This window comes from Hemitrygon akajei, chromosome 1, assembly GCF_048418815.1.
Source record: "Hemitrygon akajei chromosome 1, sHemAka1.3, whole genome shotgun sequence".
Taxonomy (NCBI): Eukaryota; Metazoa; Chordata; class Chondrichthyes; order Myliobatiformes; family Dasyatidae; genus Hemitrygon; species Hemitrygon akajei.
In genome coordinates this window covers 143,926,805-143,945,803 of record NC_133124.1, presented here as the reverse complement: position 1 = coordinate 143,945,803, position 18,999 = coordinate 143,926,805, and the positions used below count along the sequence as shown (strand labels likewise).

The 18,999-nt window shown below is 41.8% G+C and overlaps 1 protein-coding gene across 1 annotated transcript in view; it reads right to left on the bottom strand.

Moving 5' to 3' along the window:
* Positions 1-10,647: 10,647 nt before the first annotated feature.
* ndufb9 (NADH:ubiquinone oxidoreductase subunit B9) overlaps positions 10,648-18,999 on the bottom strand; it is a 63,179-nt gene continuing 54,827 nt past the window's right edge. Inside the window, exons 3-4 of the mRNA XM_073052700.1 lie at positions 16,598-16,711; positions 10,648-10,895 (exon numbers count right to left, since the gene is read on the bottom strand). Coding sequence (XP_072908801.1) covers positions 10,767-10,895; positions 16,598-16,711 — 243 coding nt within the window. The 3' untranslated portion in view covers positions 10,648-10,766. The remainder of the gene's footprint in view (positions 10,896-16,597; positions 16,712-18,999) is intronic.

Sequence of the window (18,999 nt, the reverse complement as noted above, 5' to 3'; positions counted from 1 at the left end):
TGCAATACATAATAGCAAAAAACATGCGGATTACATTAGAATACATACATGATGCTGGAAGAACTCAGCAGGTCGGGCAGCATCTGTGAGAAAAGAGTAGCCAACGGTTCGGGCCGAGACCCTTCATCAGGAATAAGGTTTCTGTAACTTCTGTATCTTCTGTGGTAGGGAAAGATAAGTACCTGGGGTAGAGGGGTCCTTGGCTGTGTTATCTGATATAATGAAATAATGTACCAAAAGAAAAGATAGGGTGCTATTCCTCCAGCTTTGTTACATGTTGGAGCATTGTAGAAGGCCCTGACCTCACACTAATCTGACATTTTCCTTTCTTCATGTTTCTACCCCTATTTCAGGAAATAGTAATATCCCATTACATGCCCACTGACTCTTAGCTACCTTGACTACACCTCCTGTTAGCCTGCATTCTGTGAGGGCTCTATTTCATTCTCCCTATTTCTCCGTCTTCTTTGGACCTTCTCTGATTATGAGGTAGACAAAAATCAGAGTTGTACATGAATACTTTGACAATAAAATGAACCTTTGAACCTTTGGATTTTCAAACCAGTGCCTTTAAGATATCATCTTTCCCTCTACTGTAAGTGATAGGACTCAAAACATTTCCTCATGTGTAATCAGAACAAGGATAGGGCTTGTGCTGGCCTTGGCAGTGATATCTACCTTTTGTAAATTTTTTTATTGAAGTTCAATGTTTATCAAACAAACATTTCCATAGGATGTATTTCAGACATTGTACCTATATATCATATATATCACAAATCTCCACAAAGTATTTATCTGAGAAATACACTTATAGAAAAGAGTGGGGGAAAAAACAAGAAAAAGGAAAGAACTATGTACAACTAGGGATTGATCTTTTTTTTTACAACAGATTCATTGATTTGTGAGAATAAAATCAGGCCTATGAGGCATTATGTAGTTAAACCATTTTTCCCAGTATGAATCAAATTGTTCCAAATTGGATAAAATCCTCTTATGATGGATTGGATTTAATAGCCCATTGACATTAAAAGAAATGAATTTTACCTTGTCCTTAGCCATCTGTATTTATCTGTCAATATATCATTGAAATTAGAATAAAACTTAATCGATCTACTCCCTGAACAAATAAGAACCAAGAAACGCAAATAATAGCAAAAATGGCAATGAACGTGGGATTCGAAGGCTGAGGTCTCTAGTAGATGACCCTGTGTTGAGCTAGAGGAAATGTCTAGATAACCCCTCCTACTTGTGAGTTGAGGGACCGCATTGCAGTATTCATAAAAGTCAGTGAACAAATCCATTACACAGAAAAGATTTCCCTGTGTACTGCTATATATATATATATATATATATATATATATATATATATACCCATGTGTACTCCTATATATATATATATATATATACCCATGTGTACTCCTATATATATATATATATATATATATACATATACATATATACATACATACACACACATACTTTACATATATATATATTCTCATTTTGGTGGGGAAAAAGGAGTAAGTGAGCGAAAAAAGAATAACAACTAAGTAATATAAAATCCACATTATAATAAGTATTTCTCGAGATAGGTATATCACCATGTACTTTTGCTTCTGTATAGCTTCTCAGCAGTTTTAAAGTTAGCCAAACCTTATGGCTCTTCTGAAAGGGGTGAGTGAGGATTGTCTTTAGGAAACTCCCGGTCTCTTCCTGATATATTTCTCTCAGACTCCTCCCGTCTCCTGCCTTCTCAATTCTCGCACTATTTCCCAAGCAGAGTGGGATAATTCCTCGGCCAGGCTTTCCTTCGTTTTGGTCACCCTGACGGGCAACCCTCTGGCCTTCATGTCTGTAGTCGCCTCTTCCACTGTCTGGTACAACCACGTCCCGTTGTCATAAAACACTCGAAGTTTAGCAGGGTACGGAGTTTGAAATTTAATCTTTTTTTGCTTTAGTACTTGCTTTACTTCAGAGTATTCTTTGCGTTTCTGCAAGACAGCGGGGGGGTGGTAATCTTGGTCAAAATATATTAATTTATCATCGAAAAACACTCTCTTCTTACCCCAGGCCCTTCGTAGAATCTCTGCCTTGGTGTTGTACTGAAGGAATTTTATTATTATTGAGCGTGGCTTTTTATCCTGGGTAGGTTTTGGGACTAATGCACGGTGGGCTCTTTCGACTTCCAGCTTCATAGCCAAGGGAATATCCAACGCATCCCGCAGTAACTTTCCCACAAACTCCGTCATAGACGAGCCCTCCGCTCCTTCGGGAACGTTGTAGATTCTGATATTTTTTCACCAGGTCTTCCCTCCAGGTCAAGCAGTTTACCTTCTTGGTGATGTATTATTTTTATTGCCTTGCTCAGTATCCATTCCACGTTTTGAATGCGATCTTCCACCTTCTCAATTCGAGTCTCTGCCACCACTATTTTTTGAATGACGCTGGTGAGCTCTGACTTAGTATCACAGAGCTGCTGCTTTATTTCTTTCTGGACCTCCATTATCTCTTTCAGGATTTCGAAGACATTTGCCGCTTCGCCTGAACTAGGCCCAGCAGCCTCCCAGCTAGCACGCAGTCGGGTAGGAGAGCCGCTCGCTGCACTCCTCTCAGATGCAGGCTCCGCAGTGTTGCTTTTTTTATTTCCATTCTTTTTCCCCATTCTTGCCCCTCTTTTTAGCTCAAATATTTTTTGTAAAATATTATATTTGATGGGATAACGGGGCTTAATACGCGTTTTTCCGGAGGAGCTAGTGACTTAAGCTGCCATTCTCGATGATGACATCACCGGAACCCCGATATCTACATTTTGAAAGCAAATTAATAAAATCAGTAAGCAATCTGAGATTTTGGTTTGCAAATCAAAACAAGGATAGAGCTTGTTACGAAGGATGAACAACTCTGATGGGCAGAAGGGTGCAGAGTCGCCCATGTCCCCCCCCCCCTTTTGGAGAATCACAAATCGCTACTATTTCGATGCTGCTACCAAGGAAGTAAGAGAAACAAAAGGAAATCTGCCAGGGCAGTTGTTATTGATAACAGCTCATGAAAGAGAATGAGAGAGAGACACAGCTAAGGTGGAACATCTACTAACAAAAGAGGAGCGGAACCATTGATTTCTGCTATTGTCTTTTGGAGAAGGATTGTTTACTTGGTACTGTTCTATTCATTGAAACCCCTCAGGGGGCAACCAGAGTGGGCTGCTTTGATGGGTTACATCATCCCAACCTGATTGATACCTGAGACCCCGTGAGTGGGGATAAAAGTGAGGTCTGGGGTAACACCCCTCAGACGCACCAGGAGAAACGCTAATGAGCATCAGAATCCCCATGAGACAGGGTGGGAGATCGGAGACCGAACGAAGGGTCGGTAAATTTTAACTCACAGTGTTTTGTAGCGAGACCAGTGGCTGCTTGTGTGTGTGTCCACCCTTGCCTGGGTGATGAGTCCACCACGGAAGAACGGTCTAGCTAAAGGACGGAGGGGTCATACGTGAATGGCCACAACAACAACTCATCGACGGATCAAAATCGTAAAGGAAGGTTGGCAAGATAATAGCTGTTACTGTTCACACGTTTTCTCTCTCTCTCTCTCTCTCTCTAACAATTGCAACACATCGACAAACAACTACCGCAGCCTGCATGAACTGAACTGAACTTTATATTTCCATCTGACAATTCATTATCCCCTAGACAACGATAGAGCTTGTTTCATTAGTGATTATTATTATACCCACACTTTTAGGTTTAGTATTGCTAACGTATATTCTCTGTATATTTGCATTGATATTATTTTGTATATTTTTGCTAATAAATATTGTTGAAAATGGTATCACCAGACTCCAACGGACACTTCTATCTTTGCTGGTAAGACACCCAGTTATGGGGTACGTAACAAGCTCAAGTATATTCTCACCTTCCACCTATATTGAATTATCCTGCTTAATTATTGTCATCTTCAACAATACCACAAAGTACATCTGTCCTGTCAGCAATCCACATTCCTTCATCTTCTCATCTATCGCCACCACTCATTCCTTGTCATAGTAATTTCCCATGAAAATACAGGCAATGCAACACCTATCCTTCCCTCCATTCAGGGACTTAGTCTTTCATTTGAAGGAATGCATCTCACTCTTTTTCTTTTTGAGAGTTTTAGTAGTATACAAGACAAGTGTGACCCGTTGTGGCACCCTTTGAGAGAATTGTTATTGAGCTGCCCTTTTGCTCCACTTGGTGTCGCTGCTGAGGCTGACCGTGCACATGCATCGTGGTGTCAACAGAGACTGTAGTGCACCTGTGGGAAGTGGTGTCTGAGCACACTTGTTTGCTTAAACATCAGCATATTGGTTTCAACTTTACACTTGGAAATTATTTTACTCAAAAATTGCATGTGCTAAAACAAGTGCAGGGAAAAATAAAAGGCAAGACTGCCCAAATAATGTTAATTATAGTGGCATGGTATGTAGTTTATGCTTTATCAGAGTTGAGCTTCATGAGAAGGGCAAGACAGGCCAAGAACATCCTGTATTAAATTGGTTGAACAACCTGACAAGATTGCAATATGTCATTCAGACATCAAAACCATGAGATTCTGCAAATGCTGGAAATTCACAGCAACACACACAAATTGCTGGAGGAACTCAGCAGGTCAGACAGCATCTGTGGACAGTTGACGATTCAGGCAGAGATCCTTCTTCAGGACTGAATCTCATCAGTCTAATTTCCCTGAAGGTTATTCTCACATTGCCTTCCCCACTTTAATTCTTCTTCCATTTACATACATTGGGCATAATTTATAATGGTCAACTAATTTACCAGCATCCTTAGAATGAGGAAGAAAACTGGAGAAGCTGCAGATCCTGACAGTGTATACATACACTAACCACCCAGCATTTGCAAAAACAGGCCCTTCGGCCCTTCTTGGCTGTGCCCAACCATTTTTCTGCCTAGTCCCACTGACCTGCACCCAGTGGACCCACATTTACCACTTCATCTGGCAGCTTATTCCACACTTCCACCACTCTCTGTGTGAAGAAGCCCCCCCCCCAATGTTCCCTTTAAACTTCCCCCCCTCACTCTTAACCTATGTCCTCTGTTTTTTTTCTCCCCTAGCGTCAGTGGGAAAAGCCTGCTTGCATTCACTCTATACCCATAATTTTATATACCTCTATCAAATCTCCCCTCATTCTTCTACACTCCAGAGAATAAAGTCCTAAGCTATTCACAACCTTTCTCTGTAACTCAGTTTCTCAAGTCCCAGCAACATCCTTGTAAACCTTCTCTGCACTCTTTCAACCTTATTATCCTTCCTGTAATCAGGTGATCAAAACTGCTCACAATACTCCAAATTCAGCCTCACCAATGTCTTATACAACCTCACCATAACATTCCAACTCTTATACTCAATACTTTGATTTACAAAGGCCAATGTACTAAAATCTCTATGACCCTATCTACCTGTGACGCCACTTTTTGGGAATTAAGTATCTGTATTCCCAGATTCCTCTGTTCTACTGCACTGCTGTGTTCTACCATTTACTTTGCATGCTCTACCTTGGTTTGTCCTTCCAGAGTGCAATACCTCACACTTGTCTGCATTAACCTCCATCTGCCATTTGTCAGCCCACTTTTCCAGCTGGTCCAAGTCCCTCTGCAAGCTTTGAAAACCTTCCTCACTGTCCACTACACCTCCAATCTTTGTATCATCAGCAAATTTGCTGATCCAATTTATCACATTAAACTCCTTTTCACTATATCTGCTGTTAACTTCTTTATAAAATGAAGAACTGAGGATGTGCAGTTGGTCAATATAATTTGTCAGCACCATCACCTTGATAAATCTGTATTGCAATCCCATTAAGTTTAGTCTATCATTCCTAGGTTGCAGTGTATGAATTGAACATCTCTAAGGGGAAGGGAAAACACCGTTAGTCTTTTAATTACCTGATGGGCATTTTTGTGTTGACAGAATTTCTCTTCTTCGATTTCATCTAAACAAGCTTCTTTTTGCACAAAATATAACCTGGCTGTTGCAGGTTCAGATATTAAGATTAGTGAGAGGTATTATCTTCATATTTGGCTCTCAAGTCTTTCAGAGTGATGTTAGATTTTAAATTACTGCACAATAGTCACAAACTTAATGGAATACAGCTTATTCAATCAGCACAATAGCTACTTAACTAGCAATGATGAATTCATAGAACAAAATCCTTGAGCAATCTATTTGAATATATTTATCATTCTGCTCCTATAACTTGAAATGGGGATATTTTTATTTTCAGCCATGCCTTTCCAACAACCCTCGACAAACACGATTAACGCTAACCTAATCACAGGACAATTTACAATGACCAATTTATTTACCCAGTCCATCTTCAGACTGTGGGAGGAAACCAGAGGACCAGGAGAAGCCCCACAAATTGAAAAGGGAGGATATACAGAGACTCCTTACAGAATGGCACCGGAACACACAAGCTGAAAAAGCATCACGTTAATCGCTATGTTATTGTACTGATAAATCCCAGTGTAATTTATGCATGGTACAAATTATACTAGAAGAATCTGAGATTGAAGAAAATTAATACAGGACAATAGAGCCAAATATATTTTCTTGGATGTTATTAGATTCTTCACAATTCTTGTGTATTAAGTTCATAACTGGAAGAGTTTTCAAACTAAAGACAGGTTATGAATAGAGAATTGTCCCAGCACTTACCAGGAAATTAATATAGGCTCTGGTGCATAGGATAATTTAAGATTAGTAAACTTAGTCTGAGAGGGCTAGCCAAATTCAGAAGACCATCCACCCTTCCCTCATGTGAACAGTTGCTAAAAACAATAAAGCAATAATAGAAACATAGAAAACCAACAGCACAATACAGGCCCTTTGGCTCACAATGGTTTGCCAAACATGTATTAACTTCACAAATTACCTAGGATTGCCAATGACCCTCTATTTTTCTAAGCTCAATGTACCTGTCCAGGAGCGACTTAAAAGACCGTACTGTAATCCGTCTACACCACAGTCACTGGCAGCCCATTCCACGCACTCACCACTCCCTGCACAAAAAACTTACCCCTGCCATCTCTTCTGCACCTACTTCCAAGCACCTAAAAACTGTGCCTCTTGTGTTAGCCATTTCAGCCCTAGGAAAAAGCCTCTGACTATCCACACGATTGATGCCTCTCATCATCTTATACAACTCTTATCAGGTCACCTCTTATCCTCCATCACTCCAATGAGAAAAGGTCAAGTTGACTCAACCTATTCTCGTAAGGCATGCTCCCCAATCCAGGCAACATCCTTGTAAATCTCCTCTGCACCCTTTCTACAGTTTCCACATCTTTCTTGTAGTGAGGTGACCAGATCTGAGCACAGTACACCAAGTGGGGTCTGACCAGGGTTCTACACAGCTGTAACATTACCTCTCGGCTGTTGAACTTCTTAACCAGAGTCAATCTATGGACACAGACCCGATCCCTCTGATCCTCCACACTGCTGAGTCTCACCATTAATACTTTATTTGACCTACTAAAATGAAGCACCTCACACTTATCTGGGTTGAACTCCATCTGCCACTTCACAGCCCAGTTTTGCATCCTATTCATGTCTTCTTGTAACCCTTTGACAGTCCTTCATACTACCCACAACACCCCCAACCTTTGTGCTATCAACAAATTTACTAACCCATCCCTCCACTCCTCATCCAGGTCATTTATAAAAATCACAAAGAGAAGGGGACCCAGAGTAGATCCCGGAGGTACACCACTGGTCACCGACCTCCATGCAGAATACAACTACTCTTTGCCTTCTGTGGGCAAGCCAATTCTGGATCCACAAAAAAAGCCCTTTTGGATCCCATCAACATACACAAAATGCTGGGAAGAGGGGCATAAACAGAAGTTAGAGAAGTCAATATTCATGCCATCAGGTTGGAGGCTACCCAGCTGGTATACAAGGTGTTGTTCCTCCAACCTGAGTGTGCCCCTCCTCCTCTCCTTACCCCATCCCTGATATACTTAGCTTTTCTCCCCCTCCTTTTTTTCTCTTTCTGCCCATCACTCTGCCTGTTCTCCATCTTCCTCTGGTGTTCCCCTCCCCTTTTCTTTCTCCCTAGGCCTCCCGTCCCATGATCCTTTCCCTTCTCCAGCTCTGTATCCCTTTTGTCAATCACCTTTCCGGCTCTCAGCTTCACCCCACCCCCTCTGGTCTTCTATCATTTTGCATTTTCCCCTCCCCCTCCTACTTTCATATCTCTTACTATCTTCCCTTTCAGTTAGTCCTGACGAAGGGTCTTGGCCCAAAACGTCGACAGTGCTTCTCCCTATAGATGCTGCGTTCCACCAGTATTTTGTGTGCGTTGCTTGAATTTCCAGCATTTGCAGATTTCCGCGTGTTTGCTTTTGGATCCCATGCCTCTTTACTTTGTCAATAAGCCTTGCATGGCATACTTTATCAAATGTCTTGCTGAAATCCATATACACTACATCTATTGCTCTACCTTCATCAATGTGTTTAATCACATCCTCAAAAAATTCAATCAGGCTCATAAGGCATGACTTGCCTTTAACAAAGCAATGCTGACTATTCCTAATCATGTTATGTCTCTCCAAATGTTCATAAATCCTGCCTCTCAGGATTTTCTCTATCAACTTACCAACCACTGAAGTAAGACTCACTGGCCTATAATTTCCTGGGCTATCTCTACTTCCTTTCTTGAATAAGGGAACAACTTCGCAACCATCCAATTCTCTGGAACCTCTCCTGTCCCCTTTGATGATGCAAAGATCATTACCAGAGGCTCAGCAATCTCCTCCCACAGTAGCCTGGGGTATATCCCAGTGACTTATCCAACTTGATGCTTTCCAAAGGCTCCAGCACATCCTCTTTCTTAATGTCTATATGCTCAAGCTTTTCAGTCCACATAAGCCATCCCTACAATCGCCAAGATCCTTTTCTTTTCCATAGTGAATACCGAAGCAAAGTATTCATTAAGTATCTGAGCTATCTACTCCGGTTCCATACACACTTTTCCACTGTCACACTTGATTGGTCCTATTCTCTCAAGTCTTATCCTCTTGCCCTTCATATACTTGTAGAATGCCTTGCAGTTTTCCTTAATGCTGCTGACCAAGGCCTTCTCATGGCCCCTTCTGGCTCTCCTAATTTCATTCTTAAATTCCTACCTGCTATAGCCTCACATTTTTCTAGATCTCTATCATTAGTTTTTTTGTACCTTTCATAAGCTTTTCTTGACTAGATTTTGTACACCATGGTTCCTGTACGCTACCATCAGAGCACTACACAAATATCCCCTGAACATTTGCCACATTGCTGCCGTACAGTTCCCTGAGAATATCTGTTCCCAATTTATGCTTCCAAATTTCTGCCGGATAGTTTCCAAATTTCTGCCTGATTTCCCCTTACTTTCCGAACTTGTCTGTTCCTGTCCCTCTCCAATGCTATGGTAAAGGAGATACAATTGTGATCACTATCTCTAAAATACTCTCCCACTGAGAGATCTGACACCTAACAGGATTCATTTCCCAATACCAGATCAAGTACAGCATCTTCTCTTGTAGGCTTATCTACATATTATGTAAGGAAACCTTCCTGAATGCACCTAACAAACTCCATCCAGGATTCCTTGCTCCAGGGAGATGCCAATCAATATTGGGGAAATTAAAATCTCCCACCACGACAACCCTATTATTATTGCATCTTTCCAGAACCTGTCTCCCTATCTGCTCCTCAATGTCTCCGTTACCATTGGGTGGTCTATTAAAAAAAGTGGCGTTATTGACCCCTTCCACCCACAGAGACAATCAATCCCTCCATGACTTCCTCCTTTTCTGCAGTCTTGACACTATCTCAGATTAGCAATGCCACACACCCACCTGTTTTACCTCCCTCCTTGTCCCTTCTAAAACATCTGAAGCCTGGTACTCTAAGTAGCCATTCTTGCTCCTGAGCCATCTAAGTCTCTGTAATGGCCACAACATCATAGCTCCAAGTACTATTCCACACTCTAAGCTCATTGCCTCGTGGTACAGGCAATAATCCTAAGATTACTACCTTTGAGGTCCTGCTTCTCAACTTCCTTCCCAACTCTCTGGAGTCTGTTTTCAGGACCTCCTCCCTTTTCCTAACTTTGTCGATGGTACCATTATATACCACAACCTCTGGCTGTTCACCTTCCCACTTCAGGATATCGTGGACATGATCAGAAACATTCCAGACCCTGGCAGCTGGGAGGCAAATTACCATCCGTGTTTCTTTCCTGTGTCCACAGAATCTCCTGACCCCCCCAAATATAGATTAAGTCAGATAATACCTTGATGCAGTTGTAAGAAAGAAACTAGGCCTGTGAGCCTATGTTTTCAGCAGGGCCACATCAAACAGCACTCACTTTCCTTTACTAACTGTCTTATTTGTTCCATCCAGCAGTATACTTCACAGAGGAGCCAGCTATTCTTCCCTTTACCAACCTCTCCAATGAAGATCTATTCTATTGGTTAGTGGAACTTGGAAGAGTAAGGTGGTTTACTGGTTTAAAGCAGTCAGTAGCATCCCTGATTTAGAATAGAAAGGAAGGAAACAAATATAAACTTTTTAGTTTGCTTTACAGCAGCATAAATACACACATTTAATTTTAGATATTTATTAATTTCATTGAGTTTGTTTTGAAACAAATATGAACTGTCAAATGCTCTACTGTTGACAACACTGATGTTTTTTAGCTCTGCACTTCAGTTGATTTGCATCTATGTTGGCCGTTCACGGGGTCTTGTGACAATGTTCCACCAGAGTGGAGGCAAGTCACCTTCTTTACGAGCCGGAGGCAGAAGCTCACTCTTGGGATTGTCGGCCACTTCATTTTGCAGCTGTTTTACCTGCAGTATGGAAGGAAACAAGGTGTTACACTTTATTTCAATCCCTCTGATACTGCACTGAGAACTTCACAATTCCAACTGACACACCTATCTTTGCTCTCCACACAGAGCTCATTCATTATGTTTATGAATATCACTGGCAAGACATGCAATACAATAATACAAAACAAGCCTTGGATAAAAACATGCAGCTTGATCAATGTTTTAGTGGCTAGAGGGAAGAGGCAGATATTCTCTCCCCCCACCAACCAAGTAACTCCACAATAAAGACATCGAAGGGAAGATAATTCCACTGCATTCAACAACCCTACAAGACATGTGTATACTAATGGACCACTCAACAGTAAACATACCACTGATCAAAGTAATAATATTAGTTGATAACTAGTCAGTATTATCCGAAATCCTCCACCCGTTCTTCCTAATTATTCAATTCCATGTGGTCAATAGTTACTCAAACAATATACTGCCACAATGCTTTGTTACAAAGTGCTTATATTATATTACACAGAAGTCACTGTTCCAAAATATTTTCATACTTGTGAGATAGCAAAAGACTTTCTTTTTGAGGGTTACAACACAGGTGGTGGTTATTTGGTTTTGCTGTCCTAAATGTTACTAATCTTACAACTAGATTTCCAAATCACTAGAAATTATATTTAATCTACCTTCTTTCTCCTGTATAATTTCAGGTGCCTGTGTCAAACGTGCACATTTTATTCCAATAAAAACGCTCACAAACTCAAGGATTTCTTCACAGCTGTTCCCGTTGTTACACAATGAGCAACCCTTTATTACACAAAAGTACATTTAGTGAGAGATACAGCAAGCCCTCATCTTCTGAAAGTTGCTGTGGATGGTAAAAGAAATCAGAAGCAAATCAACTCCTCCCAATAATATGCAGAAAATCAACAGCAAACCATAAGGTGAAACTTGCAAGTCAATTATCCAATTGTCATTGCTGCCAGAAACCAGAAAAAAAGTGCTTAAGTTTTTCTTTTCAGTGGCTTATTTCAGATTTCCTATTCATCCAATGGAAACAACTGCGAAATGTTAACAGTGTTTCACAATAAAAAAAAAACCTCCAGATGCATCAGCATCGTACCGGATGACTGGAAAATTGCAAATATTACTGCACTATTTAAGAAGAGAGGAAGGCAGCAGAAAGGAAACTACAGTTGGCCCTCCTTATCCGCGGGGAATTGGTTCCGGGACCCCCCCCCCACGGATACCAAAAAACGCGGATGCTCAAGTCCCTTATTTAACCTGTCTCAGTGTAGTGGTCTTTAAGACCCAGCGAAACCCCAGACTTTATTTAACATGTTTCAGTGCAGTGGACATTAGGACCTGGCGCAACTCTGAATCCGCAATGTTTCTGTTCACAAGAATAATCACGATCACGATTGAAAATCAAGTGGAAGTAATAAAGCGATCAGAACAATTTTAATGGAGCATGTGAAAGGCCTTGCCCCGATGAAAGCTACAATTATTACTAAGCAAAGCAGTGGTTTAATTATTGAAATAAGTATGTTTAAGTTTTATATGCATAGAAAGATAAAATATATACTATATACTAAGAAAAACATTTTACTAACTCACGCCAACTTCAAATCCGACTTAAAGACGGATTCAGGAACAGAACTCATTCATAACCCGGGGACTGCTTGTACTTTTAATTCATCTCTAGATTACTTATAATACCTAATACAATGTAAATTGTGTAAACAGTTGTTATACTGTATTGTTTGGGGAATAATGACAAGAAAAAATAGTCTGTACATGCTTAAACAACGAGTGCTGGAGAGAGAACTTCCTGGTTTTCCCAATCCGTGGTTGGTTGAATCTGCGCATGCGGAATCCATAGATAAGGATGGCCGACTGTATAGACCTGTTATCCTGACATCAGCGGTTGGAAAGTTGTTGGAATTGATTGTTAGGGACGAGATTACAAAGGCACATGAGATGAAAGGAAAATCCTGCCTGACGAAACGACTGCAATTTTTTGAGGAGATTACAAACAGGGTAGACAAAGAAGATGCGGTAGATATGATACACTTGTATTTTCAGAAGGCCTTTGACAAGGTGCCACATATGAGGCTGCTTAGCAAGATAAGAGCCCATGGAATTATACGTAAGTTACTAGCATGGGTGAAGCATTGGCTGATCGGCAGAAAACAGAGAGTGGGAATAAAGAGATCCTATTCCGGCTGGCTGCTGGATACCAGTGGAGTTCCACAGGGGTTAGTGTTGGGACTGCTGCTTTTTACGATGTATGCCAATGATTTAAGAGTATGGGATTAATGGACCTGTGGCTAAATTTGCTAATGATACAAAGACATGTGGAGGAAACAGGGAGCCTGCAAAGAGACTTAGATAGTTTAGGGGAATGGGCAAAGAAGTGGCAAATGAAATATAATTTTGGAAAGTTTACTGTCAAGCACTTTGGTGTTAGTAATAAACTGACAGACTATTATTTAGATGGGGAGAGAATTCAAAATGCAGAGATGCAAAGGGACTTGCTTTGTGGATCCAGAATTGACTTGCCCACAGAAGGCAAAGAGTGATTGTAGACAGGTCATACATGGAGGTCGATGACCAGTGGTGTGCCTCAGGGATCTGTACTGGGACCCCTTCTCTTCGTCATTTTTATAAATGACCTGGATGAAAAGTGGAAGGATGGGTTAGTAAATTTGCTAATGACACTAAGGTTGCGGGTGTTGTGGATAGTGTGGAGGGCTGTCAGAGGTTACAGCAGGACATCGATAGGATGCAAAGCTGGGCTTAGAAGTTGCAGATGGAGTTCAACCCAGATAAATATGAGGTGCTTCATTTTGGTTGGTCAAATATGATGGCAGAATATTAATGGCAAGAAGCTTGGCTGTGTGTTGGATCAGAGGGTTCTTGGGGTCCGAGTCCATAGGACACTCAAAACTGGTGTGCAGGTTGACTCTGTGGTTAAGAAGAAAAAATGGTGCATTGGCCTTCGTCAACCATGGGATTGAGTTTAAGAGGTAATGTTACAGCTATATAGGACCCTGTTCAGCCTGCACTTAGGAGTACTGCACTCAGTTCTGGTCACCTGACTCCAGGAACGATGTGGAAACTATAGAAAAGGGTTCAGAGGAGATTTACAAGGATGTTGTCTGGATTGGGGAGCATGCCTTATGAGAATAGAATGAACTCGGCCTTTTCTCCTTCGAGCGGTGGAGGATGAGAGGTTACCCGATAGAGGTGTATAAGAGGCATTGATTGTGTGGATAGTCAGAGGCATTTTCCCCAAGACTGAAATGGCTAACATGAGAGAGCACAGTTTTACAGTGCTTGTTAGTAGGTACAGAGGAGATGTCAGGGGTAAGTTTTTTTTTAAATGCAGATAGTGGTGAGTGCATGGAATGGTCTGCTGGCCATGACGGTGGAGGCAGATATGGTAGGGCAAGAGACTCCTGGAAAGGTACATGGAACTTAGAAAAATAGAAGACTATGGGTACCCCTAGGTAATTTCTAAAGTATGTAAATGTTCGGCACAGCATTGTGGGTCGAAGGCACTGTATTGTGCTATAGGTTTTCTAAGTTTCTATACCCTAAAAGTTAACCTCCAGGTTGAGTCGGAAGTCCAGGTGAAGAAGTGCAATGTTGGCATTAATTTCTAGAGATGTAGAATATAAGAGCAAGGATGTGATGTTGAGGCTCGATAAGGCACCCGTGAGACCAAACTTAAGAGTATTGTATGCAGCTTTGGGTTCCTTATTTTAGAAAGGATATACTGATGTTGGAGAGGGTTCAGAGAAGATTCACAAGAATGATTCCAGGAATGAAAGGGTTACCGTATGAGGAACATCTGGCCAGGAATGAAAGGGTTACTGTATGAGGAACGTCTGGCAGCTCTTGGGCTGTATTCCCTGGAGTTCAGGAGAATGAGGGGGGAATCCTCTTAGAATCATTCCGAATGTTAAAAGGCCTGAACAGATTAGATATGGCAAAGTTATTTCCCATGGTAGGGGAGTCTGGGGCAAGATTTCAGGATTGAATGACGTCCATTTAGAACAGAGATGCGGAGAAATTACTTTAGTCAGAGGGTGGTAAATCTGTGGAATTTGTTGCCACAAGTGGCTGTGGAGGCCAAGTCACTGGGTGTATTTAAGGCAGAGATACATAGGTTCTTGATTAGTCAGGGCATCAGAAGGTATTGGGAAAAGGGAGGGCAGTGGGATGACTGGAAGAATTGGATCAGCCCATGACTGAATGATGGAGCAGACACAATAGACCAAATAGCCTACTCCTGCTCCTATATCTTATGGTCTTCTGTGTTTTTCCTCTTCTCGCAACCCCCCCCCCCCCCCCAAAGAGCAGACCAAACTCTCGTTAATTGACATGAAGTAAAGATCCTGCAAAGATTCATTGAGTGACTGTGGAACTCTGTATTTGGGACAAAGATCAGCCAAGCAGCTTACAAGATCTGAATTTTAGATGGAGAGGCAGGCAGAGTTTTATGAAAAACTCGATTAGCATCAATGTTCCCATAGAGAATTTGTAATTTGTAATAACCAGTGTAAGTAAAAATTTGTGCTGTGCAATTTTGTGCCCAGTGACAACAATGTGCACACTTAATTTTACACAAAGTCAAATTTCCAATCATCACTCCACTTCTTCCCACTTGCAAATTCTCCAGCAATTTTTGCATCATGACAATACACACAGTTAACACTAGCTACAATATTTCTTGTAGCTGCACATTCCTGACCTCATGAGCTTTCGGTGTAGCAGTTTCTACTTTTTCATTAAGCCAGTCCACTTTAAACGAACTCACAGTTCTTTTGTGCTTCACACATTTTGCTTCTTTGGTATTCGACATAGTGAATCAATAGTTTCTTCAATAAAAACAATATAAATAAGCCAGTTCTAAAATCTGGAGACAAATCATCACTGTCTGCATCAGAAACCGGAAAAGGAACTGTGATTGTGTACAACCGTGAAATACACTTAACATGCCAACGAGGTTTGATGTGCAGTTTAAATTCCTTTGTGCACATACGCACACCTTGGAGGGAACTTCAAGGTGGAAAGTGTGCTTACTGGCTGCATTACTGCCTGGTATGGGAACACCATAGCTTTTGAGCAGAAAATCCTACAAAAGGATTTGACCCAGTACATCATGGGTAAAATCTTCCCAGCCACTGAGCACATCTAAATGAAACATTGCCGTAGAAAAGCAGCATCCATCATCAAAGATCCTCACCACCCAGTCAATGCCCTCTTCTCACTGTTGCCATCAGGTAGAAGGTACAAGAGCCTCAGAACTCGCACCACCAGGTTCAAGAACAGTTATTACCCCTCAACCATCAGGCTCTTGAACAAATGGGATAACAAGACTCATTTAAGAACTCTTATTTTGTTATGTCATGCTCGTTATTTATTGCTATTTATTTATTATCTGCATTTACAGTTTGTATAGTTTATGTTTACGGTTTCCAGACCCTGTTTAGTTACTGTTCTATAGTTTTGCCAAGTATGCCCACAGAGAAAGAACTTCAGGGTTGTAAATGGTGACATGTATGCACTCTGATTAGCATTATCTGCTCAATGATCAGTGTGAATAAAACCTACAATTTGTATTGATCCAAAGAGACTTGATGGGCTGAATGAGCTTCTTTCCATGCTGTAACCTCTGTGGGTAAATGCAACATATCAAACATTACACCCACCTCTTTATCCCAACTCATGAGACGCAGCTGCTTCCATTGTTCTCGTTTGGCAAAGTAATCTGGGTATATAGCCTTCTCAGATGGATGCCAGTAATCTAGATAGAATTCTGGTGTCTATCAAAAAATAGAAAACATTAAATAAACTCAGATCAATAGAGAATTGCGCTGTTACCCGTAAAATGGATGAGCAAGTAACTGAAACAGGACTCTGGACTACATGATACCAGGCTGATGACCTCGAGGCAGAAACAGGAATTAAAGCAGCTACATGCTCTCATATTTGTTGGAATTCTTTGAAGAAATAATAAGCAGGATAGACAACGAATCAATTAATGATGTGTATTTGGATTTTCAGAAGGCTTTTAACAAGGTGCCAGCACACACAAGGCTGCTTAACAAGCTAAAAGCCCATGGTATTAGAAAAGATATTAGCATGGATAAAGCAGTGGCTGATTGGCAGGAGGCAAAGAGTTGGAATAAACTGAGACTTTTCTGACTGACTGCTGGTGACTAATGGTGTTCCACAGGGGTCTGTGTTGGGACTGATTCTTTTTCTATGTTAATGATGATGGAATTGATGGCTTCTTCCAAAGTTTGCAGGCAATAAAAAGATAGGTGGCACAAAGGGATTTGGGAGTGTGTGGGCAGGTCTCCCAAAGGGTTAATTTGCAGGTTGAGTCTGTGGTGAGGAAAGCAAGTCCAAGACCATAAGACAGTTTCAGAATTGCACGTAGTGTCAACAGAGCTTTACCAAGAGGGATTTCTTACAGATCAGCAGCGGTTATTTAAAAAGAGAGCTTTGAAAGTGTTTGTCCATTATACATGGCCTATCAGCAGCTATAACCAGAGCACCAATTGAGTTAGATAGCAGGGAAGATTCAGACATAAAAGGGAGACACTGCCTAGCGGAGCAGACATCAATGCAATGATCTGAGGCAGAGTGGTAGGGCTTTGGTGATAATGGGTCGAGGTGAGGTAAGTTACCTGTGAGGACTAGAAACAGGAAGTATGCCTGAAAGGCCGGTGTTCTATACTTGGTGTCAGATGTGGGAAGTCCGTAAGACTTCCAGCCTCCCGGATCACCACATCTGCGCCGGGTGTGTCGAGCTGTAGCTCCTTGGGCTAGGGAACTGGAGATGAAGCTCAATGACCTTCATCTCATCAGGGAAAGTGAGGAGTTGATAGAGAGGAGCTACAGGCAAGTAGTCACACCAGGAACTCGGGAGACAGATAAGTGGGTTACAGTCAAGAGAGGGATGGGCAAGAGTCAGATACTATAGAGTACCCCTGTGGCTGTCCCCCTTAACAAGTAATCCTATTTGAGCAAACATGAGGAAATCTGCAGATGCAGGAAATTCAAACAACAACACACACAAAATGCTGGTGGAACACAGCAGGCCAGGCAGCATTCTCCCTATAGATGCTGCCTGGCCTGCTGTGTTCCACCAGCATTTTGTGTGTAATCCTATTTGAGTACTGTTTGGGGAGGGGGGGGCGGGAGGGGAGAGAAGACAGCCTACCTGGGGCAGCTCTGGCACAGAGGCTGGTCCTATGGCTCTGAAGGGTAGAGAAAAGAAGAAGGCAGCAGTGAATAGGGGACTCTATTGTAAGGGAGTCAGACAGGCGATTCTATGGACGCAGGAAAGAAACACAGATGGTAGTTTGCCTCCCAGGTGCCAGGGTCCGGGATGTTTCTGATCACGTCCACGATATCCTTAAGTGGGAAGGTGCACAGCCAGAAGTCGTGGTACATATTGGAACCAACGATATAGGTAGGAAAAAGGAGGAGGTCCTGAAAACAGACCACAGGGAGTTAGGAAGTAAGTTGAGAAGCAGGACCTCAAAGGTAGTAATCTCGGGATTACGGCCTGTGCCACGTGACAGTGAGTATAGGAATAGAGTGAGATGGAGAATAAATGTGTGGCTGAGGGATTGTAGCATGGGGCAGGGATTCAGATTTCTGGATCATTGGGACCACTTTTGTAACCTGTACAAAAAGGACGGGTTGCACTGGAATCCGAGGGGGACCAATATCCTGGCAGGGAGGTTTGCTAAGGCTATTGGGGAGAGTTTGAACTAGAATTGCTGGGGGGAGGGTGGGAACCAAACTGAAGAGACAAAGGAAGCAGCAGTTGGCTCACAAATAGAGGAAGCTTGGAGACAGTGCAAGAGGGAAGATAGGCAGGTGATAGAGAAGGGATACACTCAGACCGATGGTTTGAGATGTGTCTATTTTCATGCAAGAAGCATCAAGTTTAAATCGAAGTTTAAATCAAGTTTTAAATCGAAGCAAGAGGCAGAGAGGGAAGAAGTGAAGGCATCTCAGAGAGAAGCTGTTTTTTTTTAACTGATCGGGGAAAGAGGCTAGACTACACAGGCACGTGACGTAGCAGGCCAAAGGT